This window comes from Salminus brasiliensis, chromosome 24 (genome assembly GCF_030463535.1).
Source record: "Salminus brasiliensis chromosome 24, fSalBra1.hap2, whole genome shotgun sequence".
NCBI lineage: Eukaryota > Metazoa > Chordata > Actinopteri > Characiformes > Bryconidae > Salminus > Salminus brasiliensis.
The window spans coordinates 18,140,154-18,153,920 of record NC_132901.1 but is presented as its reverse complement, the minus strand read 5'-3'; the positions used below and the strand labels follow the sequence as shown (position 1 = coordinate 18,153,920).

The window sequence follows — 13,767 nt, the reverse complement described above, 5'->3', positions numbered from 1 at the left end:
AAGTTGCTGTTCACTGTTTTGCTGAATGCAGTTGTTGTCACTGATGGGGAAAATAATTCACTGATAAACTGTTTTGTCAGTAATAAGTTCATGTCTTTCATGTTGCACTGATTGTCCTCATATAAATGTATTTAATGTGCATATTGGTTTGTTTTTAATGTAGTCAGAGTGACCTAATGATAATACAGGTTTAATGCTTATAATTAATATAATTATGGTTATACTAATTATATTTCAGTTTAGCTTCTGACTTCTATTATTTATATTGTGTATATTATACATTTATATACATATTATATATTCATCTAAGTGTCTTGCTATCCATTTGCTGCTGTGGCACCTATAAATTCCCCCACTCTGGGACTAATAAAGGATTATCTTATCTTATCTTATAATAAGTATAGGGTTACGTCCACTTTCTGCTCCCCTTGTCTCGATCGTTTGGTGTAAGGTGGTCAAAATAGCTGTCTCAATAGTTAAATAACTTTTCTTGTCTTGACGTTCCGATAAAATCAACCAACCTTCAGGAAGATTTACCAAACTTTGAGCCTAAATGAAAGAGAGACTGCAGAAACGAAAGTAAGAAGAGAGAGAAAAAGAAAGGAGGGGTTTGGAGTGAGTAAAATAAGGACAGAAACTGACAGAAAGAGAGAGAGTATAAGAGAGAGAAAGATGAAATGGAAAAGAGAGAGTGGAGAGTGAGAGAGAGAGTGTGAGAGAGAGAGAGTGTGAGAGAAAGAGAGAGAGAGAGAGAGAGAGAGAGATCAAAAGAGAGATGTAGATTGAGTAAATGTAATGTGAAGAGTGTGAGCAAATTGTGTGTGTGTGTGTGTGTGTGTGTGTGTGTGAGAGAGGCAGCTAATTGAGCCCAGGCAGCACTTTGTTACAGAGGATCCAGTGCAGATATTGACATGACATTTCACTGGCCTTATGAAGGTGCTTTAATCCACTGTTATTGTATCATAACGAAATCAGGCCATACACCATACACAACAGAGAAATATGGGCCGCAGGGGATCCGGGCTGAGTGTGTGCATGTAAAAGCGAGGTTGAGAGGCAGTGAGGGTTTTATGAAAGTACAGCTGTCATTCATGTACAAAAAGATGATGCATAACAACATCTCAAAAGGGCACTGTTTTACCCAGCATTGAGCACTGTGATAAATACATTCTAGGCCACGGCTTAAGTATGGAGCACTGACATAAGTAATGAATATTGAAATAAACAAATACTAAGTGCTGAGATAAATACATGCTGAGTACTAAGATAAATACATGCCAAGTACTGAGATAAATACATGCTGAGTACTGAGATAAATACATACTGAGTACTGAGATAAATACATACTGAGCACTGAGATAAATACATGCTAAGTACTGAGATAAATACATATTGAACACTGAGATAAATACATACTGAGTACAGAGATACATACATATTGAACACTGAGATAAATACATGCTGAGCACTTAGATAAATACATGCTGAGCACTGAGATAAATACATGCTGAGCACTGAGATAAATACATACTGAGCACTGAGATAAATACATGCTGAGCACTGAGAAATACATTCTGAGCACTTAGATAAATACATGCTGAGCACTGAGATAAATACATGCTGAGCACTGAGATAAATACATGCTGAACACTGAGATAAATACATACTGAGTATGGAGATAAATATATGCTGAGCACTGAGATAAATACATGCTGAGCACTGAGATAAATACATGCTGAGCACTGAGATAAATACATATTGAGCACTGAGATAAATACATGCTGAGCACTGAGATAAATACATGCTGAGCACTGAGATAAATACATTCTGAGCACTGAGATAAATACATACTGAGCACTGAGATAAATACATGCTGAGCACTGAGAAATACATTCTGAGCACTTAGATAAATACATGCTGAGCACTGAGATAAATACATGCTGAGCACTGAGATAAATATATGCTGAGCACTGAGATAAACACATTCTGAGCACTGAGATAAATACATGCTGAGCACTGAGATAAATACATGCTGAGCACTGAGATAAATACATGCTGAGCACTGAGATAAATACATACTGAGCACTGAGATAAATACATTCTGAGCACTGAGATAAATACATGCTGAGCACTGAGATAAATACATGCTGAGCACTGAGATAAATACATGCTGAGCACTGAGATAAATACATGCTGAGCACTGAGATAAATACATGCTGAGCACTTAGATAAATACATGCTGAGCACTGAGATAAATACATGCTGAGCACTTAGATAAATACATGCTGAACACTGAGATAAATACATGCTGAGCACTGAGATAAATACATACTGAGCACTTAGATAAATACATGCTGAGCACTGAGATAAATACATGCTGAGCACTTAGATAAATACATACTGAGCACTGAGATAAATACATGCTGAACACTTAGATAAATACATACTGAGTATGGAGATAAATATATGCTGAGCACTGAGATAAATACATGCTGAGCACTGAGATAAATACATGCTGAGCACTGAGATAAATACATGCTGAGCACTGAGATAAATACATGCTGAGCACTGGCATAAAAAAGCACTAAGCACCAAGATAAATAAGGAGAAAGCACTGTCATAAATAAATGCTGAGCACTAAGTTAAATAACTAGTACAGACTGAGATAAAAAATGCTGAATACTGAAATAAATAAGTGCTGAGTACTGAACTAAATATGTGCTAAATACTGAAATAAATAAGTGCTGAGTACTGAGATAAATAAGTTCTGAATACTGAAATAAATAAGTACTGAGTATTGAAATAAATAAGTGCTGAATACTGAAATAAATAAGTACTGAGTTCTGAAATAAATAAGTGCTGAATACTGAAATACATAAGTGCTGAATACAGAAATAAATAAGTGCTGAATACTGAAATAAATAAGTACTGAGTATTGAAATAAATAAGTGCTGAATACAGAAATAAATAAGTACTGAGTTCTGAAATAAATAAGTGCTGAATACTGAAATTCATAAGTGCTGAATACAGAAATAAATAAGTACTGAGTATTGAAATAAATAAGTGCTGAATACAGAAATAAATAAGTACTGATTACTAAAATAAATATGTGCTGAGTTCTGAGATAAATAAGGAATGAGTACTGATATCAGTAAATATAGTTCAATTAAACCAGATAACAGATAGATCTTAGCAGATATTTTGAATAGATATAGATTGTGTGTTGTGTAGTGTGGTGAACAGCCCTCAGCCACTTATCCAACCATCATATGCACCTTCAGCTGATCTGAGATCAGCTCTCTGTACCACATCCTCACCTTCAGCATAACGTCACTCAAAGAAGGATTGGTCTAACCTCAGCAGTAACTCACTCTGATGCCCCCCTAACAGCTTTGTGTCGTCCATCTCCACCATCCTGCCAATGTTCCTGGTGCTGGCCTTCATGTACTCAGTGTGCCAGATCATCAAAGGCCTGGTTCTGGAGAAGGAGCTGCGGCTGAAGGAGGTTCTGCGTGCTGTGGGCGTTCAGAACGGGCCACTGTGGTTCTCCTGGTTCATTGAGAACATGGTGCTGCTGGCCATTCCTTGCATAGTCATCAGCGTGATGGTCAAGGTCAGTGGGCTCGTCGGCGAGAGTGTCAGTGATCAAAGATGGTCTAATATTCGAATGAATGAATGAATCAGCCAATGAATCAATGAATCAATCACGCAGAAAATCAATCAATCAATCAATCAAACAAACAACCATTAAGCACTGACCACAGAGCTTTGTGACTAGCTCCTGGACACTAGTTTACCAAATGAAGCCTTGTTCCGTTAGGCGGATAATGGATTCGTCAGTAACACTCAGCGGAGGTTAATTGGAATTTATCAGATTTGTATTGTTTGAAAGAGCGGATAATAGATGCCGTTTTTAATATCATCGGGGGAAAAATAATAAGCGTTCAGGTTGAGCAGTCATAAATTCATGAAGTGGCGGTGCTTTGTGGGTTTGTTGCTCCTGTTTCTCCGAGGAAATAATTACGGCAGCATTAATGCGGAATTGCGGCGAATCAGGCCAGAACCGGCTGAACTCGGATTTCTGAATTGGGTAATTATGCTAATTGATTATGCGTGGTATTAAGGCATTTATAACCCATTTGTGATCAGCCCCGTTCACAAATGGCGCCTGCTCTCACCCCCCCTCTTCCTCCTCCTCCTCCTCCTCGCCCTCTGTGGCTCCCCTAAAAGCCTTTTTATTTCATCTTCATTAAAGGATTGTGTTCTTTCCAAGTGGCAGATGCCTCCAGTGGAAGCTGTTGTTGCTCTTGGAAATGTTCATCCAGAAGGAGAGAAAAGAGCAGTTGTTTGCGCGAGTGTGGGGTGACGTTCCATCCAAAGAGTGCTGTCATGTTGAAGTGTTCTGACGCAGACAAAGAAAACGAGCAGTATCTCTTTGGTTTGTAAAAATGAGCAGCCTGGAGATCTAGTGTTGATCTCTGTTTGTGGTTTTCTTTACAGAACTACAAGGCGCTACAAATGGTTCTTGGAGCAATGCCATTAAAATAGCCTCTGAAATATTACTAAAATATTTAAATATGCCTGGATCGGATAGTGACAACACTAGTTAGGACTTTTTTTTTCATGAACACATTTAAGAAAATCCTTACGAGGATATTGGTGAATGAGGCTCATGATTCCTTTACGGAATCCAAAGTGGCTCTTCCACTGACTAACTAGTGTCGTCCCGATCCGATCCAGACATATTTAAATTTTTAGTAATATTTCAGCGGCTATTTTAATCCAGTTCCGAGACTTTGCTTTAACCACAGTGTTCACAGCGCCATCTGGTGTCCTCAAGGTACCATTGATGATTTTTTTTTCCCCCAGCTGGCAGCAGTGCAGACATTCTCAGAAGGTAAATAAAGGAATTTCGAGAGTCTGCAGTGTGGAGCTATTTTACAGTGGAACATGAAACTGTCACTGAAACGCTCTGTTTTACCAGCGGGAGAACCGCTCCCTTTCTCTGTTTTTAAACCACCACTGAAGAGCCCATTCAGAACCGGGAGGAGGCTAACGCTAATGCTAATATGCACACTAGCTGTAGAAACCCAAACCACAGCACATTCATCCATAAACCAGTTCTTACACACCAGTAGGCCTACAACAAATACAGATATCAGAGTATGTAGCACTGCACACAAACACACACACACATGATGTTGAGTTGGCTTCGTTTTTTTAAAGGACCTAGGAGCTGTAATTTTAACAGTCATTTTAAACAGTAATTTTAGGAAAAGTCTCTACTAAACTAAACCAATCAGCCCAGAATGTCTCATAATAGAAACTGGTGCTAAAATAAAGGGATTTATTAGCGGCTCATGTCCTCTAAACTGTGGGGCTGTATTATTTATACAAACTGAAAGATCAGACCGGATCAGATCAGTATCAGCTGATGCTCAGCATTAAGAGACCTGGAACAGATTGGGGGGCAAAATGACCTGATTGGGACATCCCTAGTCCTAACAAAAAGTCTTTGTTAGATTCATAATGTGTTTTTACAGCTCTGCTCTTATGATGATGGATCCCATTGTCCTCGCAAATTGAACAAATCCCAAATAAGAAAAAAAAAAAACTGGTGAATGGAAGAAGTAAGTTTTGGGATTTTACTTCTAAGAATGGTAGGCGATTAAAAAAAAGCCCCATGTTTGCTATGGAACCAAAAAGGGGTTGTTCTATGGCATCGCCCAGACAACCCTCTGAAGCACCTTTGTGGTTAAGAGTGAAGGCCAGCACATTACTGCACTTCTTCTTCATTTGTTTAGGCCAAGAACATCCTTCAGAAATATTTGCAATAATTGCACTTATTGCAAGTTACTAGCAAACAACCTCACAACAACATGAGGCTGGAGAAGGCAACTCTTAGACATGCTGTGCTTGGTGACGTGGTGTTGTGCAGTGTTCCAGGCCCAGCTGCTTTCACCAGCAATCTCATCAGCGATAAAATTCCAGCATCCAGATGGCAAGTCAGTTACTGCAGGATGAGCTCCTAGTGAGTCGTGTTTATTACGAACCTGAATGTTTGACATGATGGGATCATATCATCAGTATTTCTGGGAAAGTAATTCTGTCTATCTGTGCCTGCCATAGTAGCCCCCCTTACCATAGAATGCATTTATTTAGTATATGTAGCAGTTCTCTGATGTATAAATAGTATGTGACTTTTGTGGGGGTGGAGTTACAGGCCTATTTATCACCCTGTAATATTACCTCACGATTTTCAAGATCAAGATTTTCTTTAATGGAGGGCTTGTGGATAAAAATACTTTGCTCTGCTTTTATTGGCTGGTTATTGCCCTCTGACGTCATCTAACAGAAGGACCATTTAGAACCCAATACATTAGACAATCGATGTAGCTAGCATGCTAAGATGGTCCACCCCCTCGACTGTATTAGCTAGTCGAGCTGATCCCCCTTTGATTGTATTAGCTAGCCGCCCCCCCCCCCCCCCCCCCCCACCACCACTGTGTTTTATCTAATGGTAGTTATGTTTTTTTATCGCTTTATTATTTCATTTGGATCCCAATTATCTGCTGATCTTGCACAAGGTTAGCTTGATAGCAGATAGCAAGTGCACAATAACTAGCTTTACCTGTTGATAGAAACTTTATATGCCAGCGTAGCAACAACAATATTATATCATTGAACTTGATAATATGTGATTCCCATTTAATAAATACAGTTAAATAGCCACACTTACTCAAAATAAAACCTTCTCAGTAATGATAAATGTTGATCTGGCATATAAGTATGGCGGCCATGTATGTGGATGTAAAGGATGTGTCCAGGGGGATAGCTCACAGAAACAACATAGCATAGCATGACATAATATACTGTACCATAACATAGCTTTTTTAGCGCTGTAACAACAAGAAGACGTTTCTTTTCGTACCAAATAGTGTTGCTGTCCCTTTGGGGTCCTTTCAGCACTGTGTGTGGTCAGCTAGCTGAGGACATTCTAGCTGGGCGGCTGGGTTAGCTTTTAGTCTAGCATGTATATCTTCTTACTTTCCTGGCTTTTGCTTAGTTTTACACCAGTTTGATCTCCCCTTCTGCAGACAATGGCACAGGAAAAGCCACCGATATTGGAGACAAGGGATGGCAAAAGCTTGGCAGTTAGAGATTTAGCCTCTCTCTATGTCCCACTGCTTTTGAGCTCCCTTTCTGTGGATTTTGGCACAGGCCAATCTGTGGTTTAGTAGAGTCTGGAGAATCAGCAACACCATATTCTCCCTAAAGTAGCCGCTTAAGTCGGAGTTACGCTATACAATATTTCCCCAATTTTAGCCTTGATTCTCAGTCTGGCTGATTCTGTTATGGTTGGCTCAAATCTGCAGATTTTTTGTCAGTCTAAATTGACAGTTGGAGAGAGAATGGAGTGGTGTGCGAGGGGCATAGACTCAGATTTTAATCTAGTAGTGTATACTGGACAGCGACTGAGCGTGAAAAGTGCACTTCGCAGGCAGTTTCTTATTTTAATTTTCCATTCCACCTTAAATGATGAAGCAGCGACATTATGACACTAGTACATGTCCCATTAATGCAGCACCATTTCATATTTGTCAATTTCTTTTAGCTTTTCCTTCCATATATCTTACTGCCAATTAACTCATTTGATTGTAGCTCCCTCTAGCACTAGCAATGCTCCCAACACTAGGAGGGTAAGGACTTTAACATTCCCCCTCTAATACAATCAAAGCTGGCCACTTTGCATGTATCTTTTTGAACTACCACAGACGCGGCATTGCCTGGCAGCCGTCACAAAATCTGTACACACAAAGAGAGCACAGCCGATGATGGAAAAGCGACATGGCTCAGGATTTAAACTTAGAAGCTGAGAATGGTCATCTTATGGCCAGTGTGTGTATAGTATGGTTTAGGTGGGGAGTTATTAATTGATTATTCATCCAGATCAATATCATCAGTAGTTCTGCACTGGGTCTTGCAGTTCTTGATTGATTCACATCAACAATAGCAGCAGTCCTGCAGCATTTATCACTTACTTCTTCTAAATGCATTATCGATTAATATCGCTAATAGCAGGTGTGCTGTATTTTTTAACTCTGTAAAATTCCTTATTGATTTAACATCAGCTTTACTCATAATTCTGCAAGATTTTCCCACCGGAGTCTGATTCATCTTCGGACAACCAGCTGAAAGCTTTTCCCAAGAGAGATGAATCACTTTTCAAAGGTGTTCTTAGCAATTGGAATGAATTTTTCACAGGTTTATTGGATTTTTTTCCCTTTATCCCGAGCACAAGGTCAGCAGTGCTGTGGCACCTGTCATAAAAATCAACCTCACATTTCACTCAGCGGGAAAAATCACTTAGCGAAATTTAGAAGAGTGCCGCAGAGGCCGGAAGTGACTAGCTGCCTTCAAGTCCATATCCGCTCTCCGAAGGTAGGGCTCTGTTAGCCCCTTGATTACGTCACTCGCCGGCTCTTAATGCAAACGGACCTTTCTGACGGCACATTACTCGACTCTCCTCTGTGGAGGACATCCGATTCCTTCGCTTTCATTAAATAAGCAGTCTAATGAATTATTAGGCCTTGTTTAAAATCGCTTCCTTGCAAATCGAATGCTTCTCTAACTGGAATAGAATAGAGAACCGCTCCCTCATTTGGATTGCTAAATCAATTCTACACAGTTTAATTGGAGAAAGCTGCAGTAAATATAATTCATATCTCAGTGGTGGGAGGAATGATAATGCCCTCATCAGCTTGATGGGGCCCAGCCAGCCAATCGGCCATTTATAAACATTAATCAGGCTAAATTGAGTTAGCATGCTGGCTCCGAGGGAACATGTGCGTGCACGTCCACATTGGTGTGTATGTGGGAGGCGAGCTACTTCTAAAAGACAATTTCATGCTGATTTAGAGTGTTATTGTGTCTGCTGGTGGTGGTGTTGAACTGGAACACACACCCACTGTGTCTCCTTCTGTGTGCAATAATATTATACTGGATGTAATGGACGTGTGGGTGAATGGCTTCTCTATTAACTTGAAATGAAAAAAAAAAAAAACAACTCTGTAAGAGTAACTGTGAGGAACCGAAACGCAAAAGGATGAACATGAGAAGGAAATGCTAGAAGGAGCCAGACTCAAGAGGTCAAACTATATAAGAACATGAAGATGAACCACTGATGAGAACCAAGGTGCAACAGGACAAACAGTGTAAGAACATGGAGAACTGAAGCACTGAAAGAAATCACGACCCAAAAGCAGAACCTCACTAAGATCATATGGGGAAAACCACAGGGAAGAACCAAGACCCAAAAGGAGAACCTCACTAAGATCATGTGGGGAAAACCACAGGGAGGAACCAAGACCCAAAAGGAGAACCTCACTAAGATCATGTGGGGAAAACCACAGGGAGGAACCAAGACCCAACAGGAGAAACCTCTTATGAGCATGAGGACAAACTAATGTTGGGAACTAAAAATCAAAAAAAGAAACTGTGTAAGAGTATGAGGAAAAAACACTCAAGATATATCAAGACCAAAAGCAGATGCTCCCTAAGAGCATGAGAAAAAGTCATATATCACATCTTTTAAAAGTTCATGAATGCTGAGAGAGAGAGAGAGAGAGAGAGAGAGAGAGAGAGAGAGAGAGAGAGAGAGAAAGAGAGAGAGAGAAGAAAGCAGAAAGTAAGTTGTTAGTAAAGCTCTGCTTGTGTTCGGCAGGGCTGTGGCTGAAGTGGCTCATCTCTGCTGACCATCTCGAGTCAGTTAATAATAGTGGTAAATCTCCTCTGTGATCACAACTTGCTTGGGGTGTGTGCGCATATATGCTAATTGACTAAGCTAAGTCTTTGGGTTGTTTGAGATTGGTCTACAAATGTTAAGTTCAGTAGTCCGGCAGGACTACTGGTTAATCTGGTTAAATAGGTTAGGAGCTTGTGCTGGAGTTGCCGTCTCGAAGCTCGTTTCAACTCCGGACAAATCAGAGGCTGAACAGGGACGTGATGGTGGCCTATTTGTTGGAATGTCTGGTACATCCAGGTAAGGTTTTTAGTGCAGCAGGAGGATGGATTGTCGAATACAAGCACTTCCTGCTGAAGTATTACGCCCAGTCCTCTGTATCATAACCACAGTGCGGCTAAAATGGCAGCTGATTTGTCGTAAGAGTAGACGTAAATGGATCATTTTCTCTTCAGAAGGTTCACAGTCTGGGAGGTGGATGGGCTAGGGTGGATCTTTCTGTTCTTTTACACTCTACCTGCGCTCATATGGATGCCTGTCCATCAGCCTATTTGGTGGCCCCTTCGAAAAATAGGGGTTACTAACTCTCTCCAGGGGTTTTCATGTCTGACTGCACAACTCAAATGTGATTCTTTACAAATCAGTTCATCATGAAATCTTAGATTTCCCCACAATTTTATTTTCTATTATTATGGTGATCTTCATTCACTTGTGAAAAATGAAGGTGCGACAAAGTCGGGCTGGCTCTCTGTAAATACACAGGCAGTTTGTCAGTGTTCTTTCAGTACTGATGGTATCGATATACTGATAAAAGCATATTGTGTATCACACTAACAAAATGTATCTTGATCAAACACAGAATAATCGTCATGTTGCCCAACCCTACTACAAGGCGTTCTTTGAGCAATACCGGAGAAGAATCACTTTTGGTTCCATTCAGTTTAATTCAGTTGAGATTTATCAGTGTATCACTTTTTAGAAAAAGTGTTGGCATACAACAGATTTAACTTTACAGAGGCAAGAAAAAACTCCCTCAGATTTGATGTGAAGTTTCTTCACAGCCAGAGCTCATTGACAAAAAAAAGATTTGGAACCAAAAGTGGAACCCTCTGTAGCACCTTTTGGAATTGCAATATCTTAGCATGAATGTTCTTGTTGCAAGCGATGTGTGTATGCATGTGTAAGTAAGTGTCTGTGTACGAGTGTATGTATGGATTTATGTGTGAATTCGTATTTATTTATCATAAGATTTATTGTTATTATTAAGTAACCACTATGAATTATTATGTAGTAATGTTTAGTACTATGAAATATTCAGTAACTACAATGCATTATGCAGTAACCACTATGATTTTTTCAGTACCTGCTATGTATTGTTTATTAGCTATTATGAATTATTTAGTAAATACTGTTAATATTGTTTACTATCTATTACAAATTAATCTGTATCTACAATGAATTATTTAGTATCTGCAATGAATTATTCTGTATCTACTATAAATTATTGAGCATCTATTATGAATTATTGAGTATCTATAATTTATTATTTGGTATCTACACTTTATTATTGAGTATCTACTATGAATTATTGAATATGAACTATGAATTATTCTGTATCTATTATGAAATATTGAATATCTACAATTGATTATTATGTTTCTACTATAAATTATTGAGTATCTAAAATTTCTGCTATTAAATATTCACTATCATCTATTATTAGTTATTGAGGATCTACAATTTATTATTCAGTATCTACACTTTAATATTCAGTTTCTATTATTGAATTATTGAATATGAATGATTAATTACTCTGTATCTATTTTTCATTACTGAGTATTTACAACTGATTATTCAGTAAATGCAATGACTTATTTAGTATCTACAGTAAATTATTCAGTAACTGCTGTGAATTATTCATTAGCCACTCTAAATTATTATACATATTTATCATTGCTGTACATAAATGTCATATCTCTGAAATAGTAACTTTATGATAGAAGTTAAAGAATGTTCATTACATGATGTTTAAAATAATTTGTTGAGCAATAAGATTGAGGAATTTTGTAGCTTTTAGAGTGATTCCCCTCAGATACGGGATTAACTGTTTTGCACCCTTCTTCTAAACATAAGATGGATCTCCTAATTAGTACAGCAAGCTGTGCCTATATGTGTTCATGTCTGTGTGTGTGTGTGTGTGTGTGTGTGTGTGTGTGTGTGTGTGTGTGTGTGTGTGTGTGTATGTAGGTTCCTGCGCTCGTTGTCCCGCTCCCTGCCTCTGTACATGACTTTAGCATGGATTTATTCAGTGGCACTGATAATGAAGGGTGTGGTTCAGGAAAAGGAGGCGCGTCTGAAGGAGACCGTGCGGATGATGGGTCTGAAGAGCGCCACCTACTGGCTGAGCTGGAGCATAAGCAGCATCCTCCCGCTCAGCATCAGCGCACTCCTCCTCACTGCCATCCTTAAGGTGATTAGTGTTGATTCACTCTGATTCACGGTGGCGATTCTCACAACACTGGAGCTCGGCAGGCACACATCGGCTCACCAGCAGTGTTCAAACTGAAGACATTAATGAGGAACAGAGCTCATTTTAATTACAATTAAAGGAATATTCCAGTATATACAAAGTCATTGAAAGTGATTTGGCGTGAAATGCTCTGATCTTTTCAGTAACTGCCCATTAGTTATTCTGTATCTACCATGAATTATTCTGTATCTACCATAAATTATTCAGTATCTACCATGAATAATTCAGTGACCGCTGCACATTATTCAATAACTACTATAAATATTTAGAAGCCACTGTAAATTCTTCAGTATCTACTATGAATTCTTTATCTACTAGGAATTATTAAGCAGCTACTATAATTTTTCAGTAACCACTGCACATTATTCAACAGCTACTTTAATTATTATTCAATTACCACTATAGGTTTTTGCATCTATGTACTGTGAATTATTCAATATCTACTTTTAATGATTCAGTATATATTTAGAATTATTCAGTAACTACTATTTATTTTTCCATATCTAATACGGATAATAGGGATTTAGTAACCCCTATAAGTTATTCAGTAACTACTATACATTGTTCAATAGCTAGCACAAATGATTAAATATGTACTACGAATTACTAACTAATTATCAATATTTCTACTATAAAGAATTCAGTAAGCCACTATGACAGTGACTTCTATGAATTACTGTGAATTTTTATGTATTATAAATTAATCAGTCATAATATTAATTATTTAGTCATTATTATGAAATACTTAGTCATTACTATGAATCATTCAGTAATCACTATGAATTATTTAGTAATTACTATGAATTATTTTGGAACCATTATAAATGATCAACTACAATGAATGATGTACTAACTACTATGACTTATTCAGTAACTACTATGAATTATTCAGTAACTACTATGAATTATGTAATATCTATTATGAATTATTCAATAACTAATATGAATTATTCAGTAACTACTATGAATTATTTAATATCTATTATGAATTATTCAGTAACTACTATGAATTATTCAGTAACTACTATGAATTATTTAATATCTATTATGAATTATTCAATAACTAATATGAATTATTCAGTAACTATTATAAATTATTCAGTAACTATTATAAAATGATTTAATATCTACTATGAATTATTCAGTAACTACTATGAATTATTCAGTAACTATTATAAATTATTCAGTAACTATTATGAATGATTTAATATCTACTATGAATTATTTACCATCTACTATTAATTGTTCAGAATCTACTATTAATTATTCATGAACTAGTATGGATTATTTAGTAACCACATTAAATAAGTCAACAACAACAGTCACACAGTAGAAAATAATAAAGAAATGAGCTGATTTTTATGCAGTATGGATCAGACATGGTAACATATTCACACTAAACCAAAATGAAATATGGAATTAGAGTCAAATTGCAGCAACATTTATAAATGTATACGTAATAGAATGGTAAAGTTGCATAAGAGAGAGACTGAGA

The 13,767-nt window shown here is 37.7% G+C and overlaps 1 protein-coding gene across 1 annotated transcript in view; it reads left to right on the top strand.

Moving 5' to 3' along the window:
* The window catches only part of LOC140547076 (phospholipid-transporting ATPase ABCA1-like), a 237,774-nt gene that overhangs the window by 93,903 nt on the left and 130,104 nt on the right, over positions 1–13,767 (top strand). The window contains exon 14 of the mRNA XM_072670600.1: positions 3,391–3,613. Within this exon, the coding sequence (XP_072526701.1) occupies positions 3,391–3,613 (223 nt within the window). The remainder of the gene's footprint in view (positions 1–3,390; positions 3,614–13,767) is intronic.